Source organism: Dendrobium catenatum, unplaced genomic scaffold, assembly GCF_001605985.2.
Source record: "Dendrobium catenatum unplaced genomic scaffold, ASM160598v2 fragScaff_scaffold_601, whole genome shotgun sequence".
Classification (NCBI taxonomy): Eukaryota; Viridiplantae; Streptophyta; class Magnoliopsida; order Asparagales; family Orchidaceae; genus Dendrobium; species Dendrobium catenatum.
Genome location: NW_021319063.1, coordinates 1406986 through 1425536, shown reverse-complemented (window position 1 = coordinate 1425536; position 18551 = coordinate 1406986). Strand labels below are relative to the sequence as shown.

The 18551-nt window shown below is 36.2% G+C and overlaps 1 protein-coding gene across 1 annotated transcript; it reads left to right on the top strand.

Moving 5' to 3' along the window:
- The first annotated feature begins 10534 nt into the window (after positions 1–10534).
- LOC110116268 lies at positions 10535–17541 on the top strand. The gene is made up of 12 exons (XM_020849780.2): positions 10535–10703; positions 10777–10896; positions 11058–11124; positions 11358–11438; positions 14416–14532; positions 14666–15097; positions 15184–15590; positions 15680–15779; positions 15874–15933; positions 16029–16115; positions 16635–16766; positions 17064–17541. The coding sequence occupies exons 2-12, from the start codon at positions 10778–10780 to the stop codon at positions 17376–17378; spliced, it is 1917 nt and encodes a 638-aa protein (XP_020705439.1). The 5' UTR covers positions 10535–10703; position 10777; the 3' UTR covers positions 17379–17541.
- Positions 17542–18551: the final 1010 nt, after the last annotated feature.

Genomic DNA, 18551 nt, shown 5'->3' with positions numbered 1-18551 from the left:
CCTTCGTTGACGTTCCTTCCTGTCCAATCAAAGGTCCGGACAGTTCACAGGAACTGAAATTAGTGATGGGAGCTCGGGAATCGAAGGTCAGGATAGTTCACCTCCTTTGTCGACATGCTTCTTCAGCCAATATGTATTGGGTCGGGTCAACCCGAAAATCTGACAGGTTGGGTCCATGTTGAACAAACCGATATGTTTGTAAAAAACGGGTTAGATTCGGGTCAACCCAAATAGGATCGGGTCAATTTCGAATTCGATCTGAACACAACCCATAATTTGAATTTTTTTTTTTCTCAATAAAACCCATATATTAATACCAACAAAGAGTACAAGATCAAAGAAATAAAACACCCTATGAAGCAAAAGAAAATACATGGGATATCAAAACCCGAGGGCTCAGTATTTGGCCGAGACTACCAGCTTCCCAAAAGCTAAGCACCGACCGTCCAATTTGGTGAAAATACAACACGAAGCAGCCAACCCAACCGAACAAATGATCACCACCAAAGGTTGCCATGAACCAAGCCAACGGAGAAACGAGTCTCAGACACATCATTGGCCGACCAATAGAAAATAAAATTCGAAGAGCGCCAAAAAACAGGCACAAAGTAATAGGAATTATGAACCATAAGGTCACCATGAAGAAGCCAGGAAAATGCAAACACCAGCACCACCCACAACCATCACCTTCCACGTCTACCCCTTCCACGAGCCCTTCATAATAACCAACAGAAACAACCGGAGTATCCCGCAACAGAGCAAAGGAATTCCCTGGATCATCATCCACAACAATCTCAAAAGAGGAACCTGAATCAGAATCAGACGACTCATGTAGCCAATCAAGATGCACACGTAAATCCAACCCAGAATTGTCCCCCACATGATAAACAAATGCTTAAGGCTCAATAAAATTGTCTGGCACATCCACAAACGAACCATGAACTAAACCGTCATTCATCGGGGTTGAAATGGATGGGGTACAAGCCTTAGAATCAGCAGAACCCGCACACCCAACCCCACCCAAACTACCACTATTAGTGCCAGACCCAATATGGTCATCCATAACCTCAAGATTCTTAAAAGAACCTGCCAAAACAACCGGGGTAGACACTTCCGAAACCAAGGGAATAGCATTTAAAGCACGGCCAGGACTACCAACAGCACTATTACAAGCCCGAGGGGACACAAAGAAGGTAAAACCCCAACAACAACATCCTCACAAAGTTTTACAGAGGGCACACCTGCAACAGCCTCATCAATAGGACTAATACCAATATTCGACTTAACAAGCAAAAAAGCAATCGAATTAGGACCCGGGGAGCCCAAATCAATAACTAGTGGAACAAAAGGTAAGGCATCAGGGGACAAAACAGTATCAGCAACCACAGGACTACCGACCACACCACCCAGGACAGCATTCTCAGACTGGGGGACTAAAATAGTGGACGGGTTAAGAACAACATTAGAGCCATCATCCTTCACAATTAATCCAGACAATACGCACGAAGCAACCACGGATTTAGGAATATTAAGAATGGGATGCAATACAGGGCATATATCCTTTAAATGACCTAACGAATTACAGTGCTTACAGAAATGTGGTAAATCATAAAAAATAATAGTTTGAACATATCCCGATTCCATGGAACCTATCCAAATTTTATCTAGGTAATTTTTTGTAACATCTAATTCAACAAGAATACGAGCAACCGAGGGACGGGAACCCGAAGCAGTAGCAGTATCCGACTTGAGTGTGCGACCAAAGAGAAACCCAACCCGAAAATGATCCTAGGAGAAAAAAGATGGGGCCTAAGGTGAGGGAAGGAAACCCATATGGGAACAACCGGAGAGTCCACCTCAACATCCAAATTAGGAGACCATTTCACCACTTTCATGTAGCAGTTATGCACAAAATAAGATCTGTGAGAGAAAATCCGACAATAATCAAAGTCGTTCACGAGTTTAATCAAAAGATTCCTGGGGTTAAGAACCGTGACCGAACATTCACCTAAAAGCTTCAAATTAAAGAAAAATTTCCAAATGGCATCGATTGAAGGCCGTTTAGCAGGAAACCGGCCAACCAAAGAAAACTCGAAAGGGGCAACAAGCGAACAAATTTCTGCCTCAGAAATCAACAGCGCCGGCAAAGTGCAAACCCCGGTGAGAAGAAACACGCAAATCAGGAAACGAAAAGGAAGAAACTCCAGACAAGGCATCCTTAAACGAGAGAGGCGAAGAGGAACCCTTCAGAAAACCGAGATCCCGCAGGCGAACATTCGCCATAAGAAAAGCAACAAACAACCAGAAAAAACAGGGGAACTAGAGGAGAAAAACTTCCCTGAGACGGCAACCATCCTTGAAGCGAAGGGCGACGTCAAACCCTAGCAGAGCGACGCGAGACATCGCAGAATTGGAACAAACTTATGCGAACGTGCTAATCTGAAATTGACACCACTGCTACTCATTAAACTATTTCAAAATAAATATAATATATAACTAATTAATCATTTTTTATGTCACTTATCATGAAATAAACTTTACACATAAAACTAATCTTCATCGTATATACCTTTCAATTTTTTTTCCTTTAAAAAAGTTCATAAGATTCTATTTCAATTTGACCCTCTTGCATGAGAAGACGAAAGCTATAAAACCCTAAGAGGCTAACAGAATAATAAAAAGACCCTCATAAATGAATATATATAAGTGGAACTATTTTTATGGATAGATAATAAATAAATACAATTTGATAATGTCTATGCCTTTCGAAGTTCAAGTTATTAAGAGCTTTAAAAACTTTAGGTGGAGCTAATTTAACATCTTGGGTGTGACTAAAATATTATTTTTTGGCTTCTTATTTTTTATGATGTCCAATAAGCGTTTAAAAATTAAAAAATTGCATGTAAAAAGCAAAATAATGTTTGTTGAGTCTTGGAATATTTGCGGCAGTAGAGAAATATAAAATTTAACGTCTTAGCGTTGTACGAAAATCTGGCACGCAATGAGATAGGAAGAGAGGGTATAGCATTTATGAGATACCAAGATTTTTACGTGAAATACCCTTGAAAAAGAGGAAAAATCATGTGGCCTAGCCCAATTTGAATGAATCAACTAGTATTGCAGTTGATTACAAATAAGGCCCTTCTTTGGGAGAAGGCCTTAACTTGATGTACATCTTATAGAGTACATTATATGATGAGAATAAAAAGAATCACTGTTGATGTGTTTGTTTGATATGAAGAATTGTAGTCGGTGGGCGACGTAAGTAGAAAGGACCGTAGTTGGCGGGCGACGGAGGTCGGAAGGGCTGTAGTCAGTGGGCGACGTAAGTCAGAAGGACCGTAGTCGGCGGGCGATGGAGGTCAGAAGGAATATAGTTGGTGGACGACGTAAGTCAGAGGGACTGTAGTCGGCGGGCAACAGAGGTCTAAAGGACTGTAGCCGGTGGGCGACGTAAGTCAGAGGGACCGTAGTTGACGGGCGACGGATGTTAGAAAGACTGTAGTCGATGGACGGTGTAAGTCAGAGGGACCGTAGTCGATGAGCGACGGAGGTCGGAAGGATTGTAGCCGGTGAGCGACGTAAGTCAGAGGGACCATAGTCAGTGTGCGACGGAGGTTAGAATGACTGTAGTCGGTGGACGAAGTAAGTCAGAGGGACCGTGGTCGGTGAGCGACAGAGATTGGAAGGACTGTAGTCGGTGGGCGACGTAAAAAATATTATTGTTTGACGATTAATGTCAGAAAGATGGCGTTAGATAGAAATCCAGCAATAGACAAAAATCCAGTATCAGATAGATGTCTGGCGAAAAGTTCGACAACAGGCAGAAGTCTGGCGTCGGGTAAAAACTTGGTGACGAGCATATGTCCGTCGTCGAGTAGAAGTCATACGTCAGTTGTCGGCCGAGGCGAACTCCGACGTTAGATGATATCGGGTAGAACTCTGGCGTCACTTAGAGTTTGGGTGAAACTCCAGCATCACTTGGAGGTCGGGAGAAATTTCGACATCACTTGGAGGTCGGACGGATCGAATTCCGGTGTCACTTGGAGTTCGGGTGAAACTTCAACATCACTTGAAGGTTGGACACAAATCCGGCGTCACTTGGAGTTTGGGTGAAACTCTAGCTTCACTTGAAGGTAGGACATAACTCCGGTGTCACTTGGTGTTCGGGTGAAACTCCGACGTCTCGTGAAAGTCGGGCAGAATCCCCGTGGTGGTCGAGGAGTTTCTTCCCTCATATTCTTCTTCTCTTCTTGTCTTCTTGCTTGGTTTCCCTTTCAAGAGAAATGAGGGGTCTATTTATAGATTTCTGAAGTTGCATGATGTAAAGACCATGTTTCCTCCCAGGTTCGTCCGGACGAAGTTCGATCGTCCGGAACGATCGGTACAGGTTGTGCAGGAAAACAGTTCTGGCTGTATGGTTCGTCTGGACGAAATTCTTACCGAGGGCAAGTCGTACGGGATGATAATTAATTTCGTCTGGACGAAATCCGTCCAGAGCCCAAATCGTCCGTGGCGATAATTAATTTCGTCTGGACGAAATTCGTCCGAGACGAAGTTGCGATCGTCCGGTACGATCAGTCTTGATATATATGGAAATGAGATATTTTTGGAAAGAACAGTACGTCCATGAGAGAGAAAAACGAAGGAAAAAGAGGAAAAGTGGATTTTTGGGCGACTTCCGTCCTTTTTCGTCCGTCGCCGTAGTTGGGAAAGTTGACCGACTCGAGGTAAGGCACATTCCGCCTTTCTCAATTTTCAGAAACGAGAATTTTGACGGCTTTTCTGTTCCGAATTTTATTTCCGTTAGCGAATTTCTGGTATTATTTTCTTCTGACAAAGGTTTTACCGCGTAACTTTTGGTATGTCTCTGAGATGATAATTGTGCAGGTTTTGAGTATTTTCTGGAAGATTTTTACCGGATATTTTGAATTCTGCGGTGTTTTAATTGAACTGCAAATTATCAAGATGATGAAAAATGTTTTGTTAGTATAATGAAAGTCTTACAATGTTGTTGTGAATGTTCTGTGGTAATTTGGTAAATTTCTGAATCTGTGAATTTTGTGTAAATTCAGTATACTGCCGTTATGCCGCTGAAATTTCGTACGTATTCTGATTTTTCCTGAATTGATTCCTTGAATGAATTGAAGTGTTTGTGTGCTATCAAAAGGGAGTTATAAGGGACCAGGATCCTTTGAGATTCTGTAAGTGTCAGGGAAAGTTGATATGAGCTCTGAAATCTGAAAATAAGTTATGTTTAGGAATTCCGCGAATATCTGTTATGTTATGGTACTATAAGCACAAAGGGAGACATAAGGGGTCAGAATCCGTCGAGATTCTGTAAGTGTCAGGGAAGGGAGGCATAAGGGGTCAGAATCCGTACGATTCTGTAAGGGTCTGGGAATTTGAAATTTGATATGTGATATGTTATCTGAAATATGATGTGATATCTGATAATCTGTGCTATGACTTATCTTATCTATTTTATGAATTATCTGATATGAATGTGATTTTATCTGAATTATGATTTCTGTACGATTCTGGTTATTCCGTACGATTCTGTCTACTCTGTGACTTGAAAGCTTTATGATATCTGTTCTGAACTCCGATTCGACATGACTTCAGTTTTCTGTATTAGTTGTTGAATTTATGACTTGAACAAGTATCTGTTCTATGATTTTCGTACGGCTATTTCTGATGTATTTCTGATGATTGGATTGGTGAGTGATGTCTGCTGAGCTGTTAGCTCATTCTTATTTTTTCTACGTGGTTTTTCAGGTTTTGGGAAAGGGAATGAGGTCTTGGACTAGACGTTCTGAGTCTGATCTGTGATTAGGTATTTTGTACTTTTGATTTTTATACAGCCATGGCTTATCTGTTCTGTTCTTTCTGTCTGTAAGCAATGTACTGTATCTGTATATGATTATTTTGACGAAAGAAAAGATAGATAAATTACTCTGCATTTGGATGATTATAGTAGCTCTGTTCTTTCTGGCTATGTAATTTTGGAAGAAAGTTCTGAAGCAAATTCCAAAACTAGATCCTGTATTTTCGAAAGTTCCGTCGGGGCCCGATGCGAGCGGAATTCGTCCGGTCGGGTTGGGTCGTGACACATGACCTGTAAATAGGAAGAGATCGGGGTAAATGGAGAATGGTTGGATGGACGGCCGATATTGAACCCCTTGACCGTGTACCGTTCATCAGAAATTTGAAGTCTTAATGATATTGGAATTTAGCGATATTGGGCTTGTTGGTTGTCTCGTCGAACCACTCGATTCGACTATAAGCAGTCAAATTTGGTAGAAATGAAATATATGAGTTGTAGAAAGAAATATAAGTGGTATCTTTGATATTAAAATAATATAGGGTGGTATGCATGTAATATTAAAATTTTTGGTGTTAGATATGCAAATAAGATATTATAAAGTGACATGTTGTAAATTTCCCTTTAAAAAAATGCAATTATCTACTTTATTTGATGCCATTCAAACCAACAATAATTTGATGCCATGGGACTTAATCCTATCTTTAGAATCAAATCTAGTTGGATGGTTAATTTTTCTGAATGATAAATTCAATGGCCATAAAAATAAATTGAAAAAATGGATGATATTGCTTATGAGCTAAAATGTATCTCGAATTTTATCTTGATAAATGTATATTTTCCTCATCGGCGCTTGAGTATAAGTCTCGTGATGAGTAAAATTTATCTTGTAAATATGTATATTAACATCAAGTCACAATATTTAAAGGAAAAGACCGTTGCCTCACCATTATTTATAGGTCAATTAGTCTTTAACTAACATCAGTGAATAACCAATCTTTTCTTATTTCCTCTCCCCCCACAAACATATTATTATCATAATACTATATATAATAATAATAATAATAATAATAATCAACTATTACTCAATCACATACCCACATTCATTTTTAATATATTATAATAAATAAAACATAATTGGTCTTAATTCAGAAGTATCAAAATGTCTTAACGATAGAAAATAGCATAATGATTCCTTACAATGAGACCAACAAATCTCTCAATATGATCGATTGACGAAAATCCCTATACGGCTTCCAAATCCTAGATTTTGTTTCTCTCTCATTGCTTTCTCTCTTATTTTCCCTAATTCCTTCTGTCTGTTAGCCGATTTTAGGAATTAGGAATGGATTTTAATAAAATTATATCAAGTGGCTTATGATATTTATGAATAAATAAATAATATAATAATATAATTTTATAGCTTAATCAACTTTTAGTATAAAATTTATATAATTTTTTTTTGTTTCAAAAATTATAAAATAATATCTATAAAATAGCCCAATTTATTTAAAACTTTTTGGTGAAATATGTTTGCAAAACAAACATCTAACCGTCCCAAAAATCCCTTTTGTACTGATAGATTTAATTTCTTAAAGATTTGCACAAATACCAAAAAAAAAAGAAAAAATCAATGTAAATAAAGCACAATAATATCTATATTATGTCGAAAACGGTTTTTGATTTGGACATATAACAATCTTTGAAAAAGAAAATTTAATTGGATTAAAATATGAGTTATCATGGCAAAGCACCCGAACCCAAGCAACAATCATGGGTAGGACCCCCACATAACCTAACGAACACGACAAACTAAGTTGAGATTCGTGACAACAATATAATCCAATTAATCGACACATCATATTCCACACAGACTAACACTCACTCATTCAAAAGAAGTGCCCATGACAATGCGTATTACCTCTCATGACATCAGATACCTCCCAATAGACTAGGCTGTTGTGACATAGCCAAATCACATGCCTCTCAAATTGATTATGAGTTGCTCTACTTCACCCAATGCCCCAAATTCAATTCCAAGACGTGTTGTTTACTATTGTTGATCATTGATTAGATGCCCTCTAAGGTCTAACGGGTGGCTACAAGGCCCCATTACAAAACTGATAGATGGAGATGCTTCTTCTATTATCACATATTTTATTGGTGTGGGACTTCATCTGAAAGTGAAGGTGGATGGCAATGATGATATTGGGCCCCAGGGGCGGAACCCCTCTTTGGTAATTGCCGCCGCTCAAAAAAAAAATTTTTTTTATTATGCACTTATTTAGAATATTTTTAGTATTTATTACAAGGGCTTTAAGCAATTTGCCACCCCCCCTAAAAATGTTAAATACTATGATCTTTAGGCAATTGCCCCTAATATAATTAAATACATTGCGTAGATGTATTATTGTTAGGGAATGATGAACCAAATACAAAGAGAAATAGTAAATCAAAATTTGTTCCGGGGGCAACGACCCCCGCAGGGGCGCTGCCCCTTGACCCTGCGACCTGACCGGGCAGGTCGAACCCCGCCAGGCCGGCCTTCTACCATGCAATCTTCCACCCACCGTTGTGGCAAACACAAATGTAAGAACTAAGAAGAAAGGCATTGACAACACAATTTAGGGTTGATCCATTCAAGGATGAAGATTTAGGCTTCGTTTGGGACTGCTTTCTTTCTCCTTCTTAAAGTACAAATATTTTTTTTTTTAAATGTTTGTACTAGAAAATTGTTTTAAGAAGTAGAAAAAAAGCCGTTCCAAATGAAGCCTTAATGCTACTTTAGCATTGGTTGGCCTTTCAAAAGAAGCATAATTTATTTGAAGTCTATATTAACTTCCAACTTTAATTTCAACATTTTATATATTCTAGTTCTTATAATCCTAAACTTTACCAGTTATCACTCTCATAAAAAAATTACTTGATAAAATATGAGAGTTAATAAAGTCATAAAGCACAGAAGTCATAAAAGCAAAAATCTTAAAGCAAGACCAAAGTAGCAAAAGGATGTGAAAATAAAGATCCCTATGACTTTATTTCAATGCTGGGAAAGGAAAATGGCAAAGCACCAAGCAAATCTTGAACTAAACCTTTCAGTAATCAACTAAACCACAACCATGATGTAGTGGTAGTAGTTGCGAAAAAGAAAGGTGAATCTATTAGATCTAGTGGACAAAGAAACACTTAATTTGCAGTTAGAACAAATGGAAAGGTTGCATAGAATGCTCTGTACATACAAAGCCAGAATCTCGAGTGATTGCAGGGAAAGCCTTTAGTTTTCCATCTGACAACCCAATAGAGCCTTTAAAAAGGCAGGCTTTTTAGGCATGTCTTCCTTTTTTGTAGAGAAAAAAAGAAAGTTTTTTTATGGCTAAGTTGCAGCAATTTCTTTACATCGGTGCTGCAAAAGGCTATCCCCATCCATCTCTATTAATTATGGATTCTTTGACAAACAGTAGGCATTCTTAAAGAGAAGACAATTGAGGTATTCTTATTTATTTTAAATGTATTTAAGCTCACGATAGTATAAAATCAAAAACAAGAGGACAACTTGAATGCTTTTTATCCTTCACTTTCGTCCCTTTTGAGGGCAGTTTACTAGTCGTTTTTCGAATTTAAAAAGGGCTCTAACACATTCCCATGGACAAAACCTTTTGTCTTTAATGCTAAGTCATCTAGCTTATTGTTTCTACTGTCTACTATTTCTAAGCATGCTGTCCCATTACACGCGACTCAAATATTTTTACCTGCTTTTTTCCCTACCAGTATGGTTACTTCGGTGCATATTTATGTATAAAGTGAGAGATTATTCTGTGCGGACACCTGGCACAGCTTATCATTCAGAGGCGAATCAGGTGCATCCACGTCCAGTATTGAGCTCGGTACGAGCAGTACCAAGCTACGGTACTGAGTAGAGGGTGACGTGGCTCATTTTCAATAAGTTCTAGTCTTCTAGATGACGTTTGGCATCCACACAGAATAATTCATCATATAAAGTCTTGCAGCCAGCTGAAAGTTTAAAAGAAAGCCTTCAATATTGTTAGTTAAACATTTTTCCTCAAAAGTCTTTTTTTTTAAAAAGTTAACTAATAGAGCTGATTGTGAAAATTTCACTCTCTGCAAGTACAATTTTTAAAATTATAAAAAAAATTATAATCAAGCAAATCTATGGGAACAATCTATAAAATAAAATAATGAAAAATATTTCCAAATTCATAACACTTCGCCATTTGTGCTTTGAGCACTGCTGCATTGCTAAGTATATTGATTTTTTTACCCACCTGGAGGCTAATATTTAATGTAATAATTCCACGAATTGATTCCATAATCATCAAAATAGATTCCCAGCCTCTAATAAAGAAGAGAAGCCTTACAGAACTCTAATAACTGATCTTGCAAAGGACAAAAAATAAATAAATGTTTGCAAGCCACTGCACATGCTAAGATTACCTCCTTTGGCAATAAAAATATTTGATTTCTTTGAAGATTTTCATGAACAGAATATTGGCACTACAAACTATTTTCTCACAATTGTTTATCTTATTAAACTATCAAAGCTTCTCTGTTAGCCACTTTGACATAAGCAAATTAATCCAAATTATATTAGCTCATAGGTCCACGAAAAGCACATTTAATGTTTTTCTGACTTTGCTTGAAAGGACCTCTGTGTGATTATTTTATCATATATCAAAATCAAATACGATAGTTGACACTTCCTCCAATAAGCCATGGTTGGTCTTATAAGACCACAATTGGTGGCAGCTGAACTCCTTCAACAGCTGGGTCTTCTTGTAGAGGACATTTTCTGATGTGATGAGCGCAAGAGAAACTTGAATATCCTTGAAGTTCAGAGACTCTCTCTGACATTCAGGCTCTGGTAAGTTCTCTGATTTATTTATATCAAAAAATGAATATGATTTTAGTTGAAATTAGCTTTTTTTTGGCTGCAGAATGGATTTTGAGTCCAGCCATCAAGTTTTTAAGATGCAGGAGTTGAGAAGCCAGAGATTTCAACTAAAAGCCATGGAAGCAAAGCAGCTGGCATATTCAAGGCATAAGAGATCTAAGAGGTAGGCTTCTGTCAGTAAGAGAAGGCAGATCTGTTAAGTCTTTTGATCTGTGGAGAGCAGAGGTTGAAAAGTGATCCAATTGCTTTACATGGAGAAATATTCATGATATATCTTGCCTTGCTCTTTCATTCTTTATCTAATATGATTCTATACTTTGATAGTGAAATTTATAATAGAGGCAAGAGTGATCTATTGGAATCTCCATCCACATCTTGTAAACTGAAAGAGGTAAGCACTTTATTTTATCATAGTTTTTCATTCTTTTTAAGCGCTGCGTAGCTTGGATCTAATTACTGCAACTGTACTCTTTTAAGTGAATTAGCTTAAGAAAAGGCTTGCTCTGCTTCCAACTGATGAGCCTTTAGAAGCTTAGTGCTTCAGTTCTTTGCATTTTTTTGTGAGGAAAGAAGTTACTGTGCAACGCAATTAATAGACTGAGCTGTGACTCTTCTGATTTCAAGGATATGGAGAAACGAGAGTATCACATTGATTTGGAGAAGAAGCTGCCTGATACTAACGTTGAAGGCCCTTTGAAGCAAGAGGTACTTAATTAAAATTTAGTAAATCTTGAAGGAATTAAATATTTACTAAATATTTTTAAATTTAGAGTTTAAATTAAAGATCTCTTAGATCCTTAGATCCTCTAATTTTGCGATTTATTAAATTATTAATTTAATATTTAGCTCAAAATTGGGGGAAAATATGATTTAAAATTTATGGACCAGTACTATTTTGAAAGAAAATTTTATTTTGGAAATCTTCCTTCATTTTTTTTTTCACTTTTTATTTCTTGCTGCCAGTCCAATTTATTGTATTAAAAATTAATTTTTTTTATTTTTCAGCTTTTTTTTTTTGCATCTCTCCTCAAATAAAATTGAAAAAAGAGAAAATATCTTTTTTTGGGGTAAAAAAATATGGCTTTTCATTTGATTGACAATGGAAATGAGCCCTGTCTATCAAGGCATGTAGTAGTTGCTGCTATAAGCGAATAGCCTTTTGTCTTCTTATGTAGCTATCGAATACCTCAGGAAGAGGCTGTTTTTCTAAAATTATAAATTGTTCATCATTTTTAGAAAAAAAAATCTTATTTTGAAATATACATTCTTTTTTATTTTGAATATCTTTCTTACCTTTATGTGGCCTTACAGGAAGAATTTGAAGGAAAACAGAGAGATAGTTAATTTATATTTTTGTTCTTCGATGATCAATTGTACGGTGTACTGATTTGTTGTAAAAAAAATTGAAGTCCTAGTGGCAAGGGAACAAGGAAATGGTTAATGCAATTAATATAATAATAATAATAATAATATCATAAATTGATGCTATTAGTGATAGATTATTTGAGTGTTTATGAATAAATGACGAATTATTTATTAATTATTGATACGATTATAATTAAACTAAATTATCATGAGTAAATAATAGAATAATTAGTTAAACAAATTAGAGTAAAATGATGATTCAAAATAAATTAGGTTATTAGTTAAATCTTACATTCATTAAAATCCTTACTTCTAGATAAACAAATAATATCTAGATTTAGTTAGATTTAACAATTATCTAGTTTATAGGACTTAACAGCCTAGGATGTGCATTCAAGTATTTATTAAATATTGCTTGCGGCCAAACAATCCCTTAGGCCATCTCCTACCGACAAAACTCGTTTTACACTCCAAAATGTAGCAACTTATCTCCAACCGAAACTCAATTTCTTAACAAGAAAAAAATGTGTATATTCTTTCTCAATCGAATTTTTTGATAAAAAAACAAAATGCACCGGTAAACAGTGCAATGACAAAATTGGGGTCGCACTATTCACTTCGCGATTTTGTGGCGCGATTTGGAGTTCGGTTGGAGCTACCGGTGGACTGCATACACACGTAAAGTGCTTGGTTGGAGATGGCCTTAGAGATTGGCCCTTATGGCTCATTTGGTTGTAAGTATTTATGAATGTTTGGTATTTCAAATGCGCTATAAATTAAATACATTTTAATTTCTTTTGGTTGTAAAATAAATTCTCATAATCCTTTTCTTTGTGTTTGATTGGTTGAAAAATTCTTTGTTGATTTTAGTTTAGAGCATAGTGGGATGATATTTGGGCATTGTGTACATGAGGATAGTGGGAACAATGAGGATGACAAGAATGGTGGCCATGGACATTGGTCAAGGTTTTTAACACATGATCGGACTCGAGGATGACATGATTGAGTTTCCATAAGGGATGCTTGAGTGAGGTTCCATGAGAGATGATTGGTGAGGTTTCGTGAGCAGTTACGCGAGGGAATATCGAGAGCATGTTCTACAATAGATGGTCATGAGCAAGTACGCTAGGGACGATGTGTGGTTTTGCGAGGGTTTGTGGGGGTTTATGGCGTGTGTTTTGAATAGATGAGATTTGGGCTACTTCAAAATGCATTGAAGATGATCTAGTGGTTATATTATAGTCCTTAAAAAATCAATATGCACTTGTTTTAAACTCAACCAAATATCTTAAAAGGTTAAACCCTTGCATTTCAAATGAACCCTTGCATTTCAAATGCGATGCTCTCTTAATACGTTCAACCAAACAACTTCTCGCTCGATGATTGATCGTTTGAAATTAGTTCGATTTAATTTAAAATATGCTTAATACAAATGTATATGAATATGTGTGATGTGTGTTTTGCACCATCCATGTAATGGCGCATGCTTACGCAAATTCACATATAAATACCTACACACATACATAGGTTAAATATGGATAGCTTGAAATTGTCGTCAAGCCTGATTTGGAAAAACTCAATTCGTGTCAAGCTAGGTTGAATACATTTGAAGGGTTAATTTAGAATGTCTTTTTATAAACTCTACTATTTTCATTTAAGCATTTAGAAACTAAATATTTTAAATTTAGAGTCTTGCTTCAAAATTGTAACAACTCAAACTCTTAACTATCGAGAAATTATCCGCTTTGGCCAAGAGCCTCACTGTTTTGTCCTGTTGGTTTAACTTCCCAGTAGGTCACTCATCCCAGAATTGCTCCGGGATTAGCATGCTTAACAATGGAGTTTCATAATGAAATTTCAAATATTACACCAAAAGGCTCCTCAATGTTTAAGAGTTTAACTTCTTTTACTTAAGGGGTTTCATAATTTCTCCCACTTAATTAACTGATGCCATCGTCAAATCTTTATCCCATAATCATCCACCAAATATATAGGATTCTAGAGGTGACTCCCGCCAAATCTTAAAGTAATTAAAGCCCAATATACCCCAAATCTCGTGAATCATTTGAATCCCAACTCTTTGTTTCATTTCATATGTTGGACCATCCTTTTTATGCAACTAAATTCACCTTGCAACAGCTAATTTTTATAGCTAAAACTGATGTGGATATGAATTCTAAATATGAACTAGTATAGTAGCTCTTGATGGTATGATTTATGAACTTCCATGTTTTGATCAATAATTGCAGCGTTTGTCAAGCACAAAAAGCTGCATCATGTAAATGCGAACTAATGTATATATATTTACTTTTTACAGATTATGCAACTTGAGAAACGGCTCAAGGATCAACTGGAAGCACACCTTACGCTTGAGAAAGCATTGGGCTATAGAAAAGAAGTAATCGATTATTCCAATGTCAGCTTCATGCCAAAGGTTGCTTTATATTGTGTTCTGTTAGAAATCTTCTCCGTTTTTTCAACATCAGATTTTGATCTTCTAACGTTGTTCTTTGATAATGTTCTAACCTCATTTTGATTAATATTTCTCCAACCTTCTTATTTATCAGCCAGCCAAGGAGTTGATAAGAGAGATTGCAGTGTTAGAATTAGAAGTCATGCACTTGGAGCAGCATCTGCTATCACTCTATCGAAAAGCTTTCGATCAGCAACTCCCAGCTTCATCTCCTCATGTTTCCAAAGCTAAATCCAAACAGCCAATTAGCTGCCAAAGAAAGCTATTTCATGAGCTTCCAGGGCCTGAAATCTCATCACTAAGTGGTCATCCATTAGTTCACTCTACTAGAATTCTACCATCTCAAATCTCAGCTTGCAAATTAACGGATGAATCCTACTGTCAAAACATTTCAGACCGCAATGTTCATCGCTGCCATTCTGCACTCAATCAGCGCGCAGTTTATTCATCTCGAATTTCTCCTTCAGAAGCAGCCCTGGCTAGAGCTCTTCAAGACTGTCATTCTCAGCCATTGTCATTCCTCACAGTAATAAATTTTAATACAGCAGTACATAACAAATTCAATTTACATTTTCTGAACCTCTCATCTTAATTCTATTGTTATGAAATCAGGATTGGCATGATTCAAACTCCGGGTTGATAAGCCTAGCAGAATATCTTGGTACCGGTGTAGCTGAATATACTCCTGAGACAGCCAACAAAATTTCTGAAGATATGGTTAGGTGTATGGGTGCTATATACATCAAACTTTCAGATCCTCCTCTACTGAATCCTGGCCCATCATCATCTCCTACTTCTTCATTTTCTTCTCTGAGTGCTATTTCTCCTCAGTGTACTGGAGATATCTGGAGTCCTGGGTGCAGAAATGAACCAATTCTCGATACGCGACTTGTAAATCCTTTTTGCATAGAGGGTTTGAAAGAGTTTAGTGGTCCTTACAATGCCATGGTGGAAGTGTCCTCAATTAGAAATGACAATCGGCGGTTGAAGATTGTTGAATACTTGCTCAATGCTTACAAGTAAAATAATTTGTTCCAATCTGCTAATTTGAGAATTTATATTAACAAATTTTTAATTTGGTTATGATAAATTGTCCAATTTGTTTCAGATCTCTTGCTCATAAGTTAGCTACTGTTAATGTAAAGAGGATGAAGAATGATGAAAAGCTGCCCTTTTGGGTCAACTTACACAATGCTTTGATAATGCATGTAAATATTTTCCTTGCACCTATTGGTAGAGGGTATATTATCTTCATGTTAAGATTCCTTGAAGATATATTAGCTATTTTTTGTTTTTCCTCAGGCTTATTTGGTGCATGGAGTTCCTCAAACTAGTATGAAAAGGACTTCATTGCTCATCAAGGTAGACTGTCTGGTGGTTTAACATTTTTAATGAAATAGTATAATGTTAAGCTGCTAACATGTTAATTTGCTTCAACCTCTACTTTATTAATTTAGGCCACATGCACAGTAGGGGGTCATTCCATCAATGCCAACATGATACAAAGTTCATTTCTAGCGTGCCGCACGCATTGGTCAGGCCAGGTTCGATTCATTTTCTTATTTATTATGTGAAATGAAATTCTTAAACAGATTATTATGATGCTTGTCTATATCCGAAGCTTGTTTTAGCTCGAGATTGAATTGAATGACTTTTGAGTTGATCTCGAGCCTATCAAACCGTATGCAACCTTAATGGCCCATGAAAATCGATAACTAGAGACCGCCTAGTGGTGTCCTACTTCTTGTGGAAGCAGTTTTAAGCTTCGTTTAGGACGGCTTTCTTGCTGCTTTTTAAAACATCTTTTTAGTACAAAAATTTAGTGCTGCTTTAAGAATCAGTAAGAAAGTCATCCCAAATGAAGCCTTAGAAGGAAAAAATGATTTGATCAAGAAGGCTAGTAGGATTTGCCAAATAATCGAATTACATTCAACATAATAGTTGCAATAGAAATCATCTAGAATCTTAGTTTTCTCTAAGTTTGTTGAGCCAAATTTTATCTTAGCATTGTTTCAAGCACCCAACTTCTTGTACTTAGGCTTAATTTTCTTCTATGTTTGCAGTGGTTTAGAACATTTTTGCTTCCAGTGATGAAATTCAAGTCTAGAGAGGAATGGAAAAGGCTTTATGCCATTGAGAAACAGGAGCCTCTTCTACATTTTTCGTTATGTTCAGGAAGCCATTCTGATCCTGCAGTAAGCTTTGATGCTCATTCTAATCCATGGCAAATTATTAGGTCCGGACACCAGACAGAGAATCATCCAGATTTCTCTCTATCTATAGTAAAAGAGCAGTCAAAGCGCAGTTGCTACAGTAACTGCATTTTGACTACACTCTTACTATAGACAGATAGAAATCCAAATGATTCTCTCTGTCAGCCTGTCAGGTGTCCGAACCTAATCATTTATCCTAATCCATATCTCAATTCAAATAAAATTGTTGCAAACTTTTTTTCATGCAGCTCTATTTCCATCTTTACTTGGCTATTTCAGGTGAGAATATACACTGCGAAGAACTGGCACCAGCAGCTAGAAACAGCGAAAGAAGAGTACATTCGAGCGACGGTTGGCATTCAGAAAGAGCAGAAGGTTTTTCTGCCGAAGTTGATAGAGGCTTATGCAAAAGATGGTTGTATGAGTCCTCAGAAGGTTGTTGATATGATCCAACATTATCTTCCCGAGACTCTTTGCATGGCTATCAAGAGATGCCAGAGAGGAAGATCTCATAAGATCATTGAGTGGGTTCCTCATAACTCCAATTTTCGTTACTTGTTATCAAAAGAAGTTGCAAATCCTCAGATAGCTTGACTAATTTTTATGAGCCATATTATATCCTTTTTTTTATTTTCTCTTTTCAATTCTAGTTTTGATGTAAAAAGGACTTCTCGAAAGCTGAATATCTTTGTATATAAAATCTATGCAAATTGTTGTATATTAAGGTAAAGATTCAGGGAAATAATGAGTTTTATAAGTTTTGTGGTGAATTGAATGATAGGTAAGTTTTATTATGAAGAAGTGAATTAGAGCAAGGTTAGCCACTAACATCCTATGCAAGACTTGCTAATTCTCGAATCTCACCTCTTATAATAATAGCAACCAAGTCGGATGCCACCACCTTATGAATTTCAACATCCCCTAATGATCATCATCCAACGTTAGTCAACATTTAATGTCTGTAAAACCATTTTTTATGCCATCTTTATGGTTGCAAGGTGTAATAGTCTGTATTTTGATCAAGTCAGATAAATTTTTTTAAGAGTCATTATAAGTTTAAATTATTAACCGTCTCCATCATAACATATGTATTATAGTTCTTTATTCACACTTTTTTTTTCATAATTTTGTAATATTGGTGTAAATTTTTAAGAAATTGAAATATCTCGATACAAGTGGGATTTTGGGACCGTCATGTGTTTATTTATCCCTTACTTAGTATAGAGCTACCTACCAATTAGAGGTCATAAGCCGTTGAAATTTACAATCAAGATGAGTCTCCTCCCACTCCAATATACGATACAACACAAAGCTAAATCCACATGAGTATCAATCATATATTCAATATATCATATATCAAAATATAACATAATGTAAGAACCACTTAAACATTTTTTTTAGGATTCTATTATACACCCTAAGTTATTTTTCATGATAACCTCAAATATTAATACTAAATCAAGATGATTATATTTTAAATATAAAACTAATACAATACTAAATAAAATTTATTGTAATCTAAAATGGATCAGAAGAATTCAAATCTCAAACTCATATATACAATAGCTAAAGGCAATCCTTATAATTTTACTATTACCATTTATAAAGGTTCCTAAATTTTGATCACCATGAAAATATAAGAATTACTAATTATTAGCAAGAGAAAATAAAGCTAGGATTTACACCCTATCTAAATGAACAATAGGAAGAAGAAGAACTTCATGAGACATCATCATAATTCCCTCTTCAACAATTAATTAAATCATC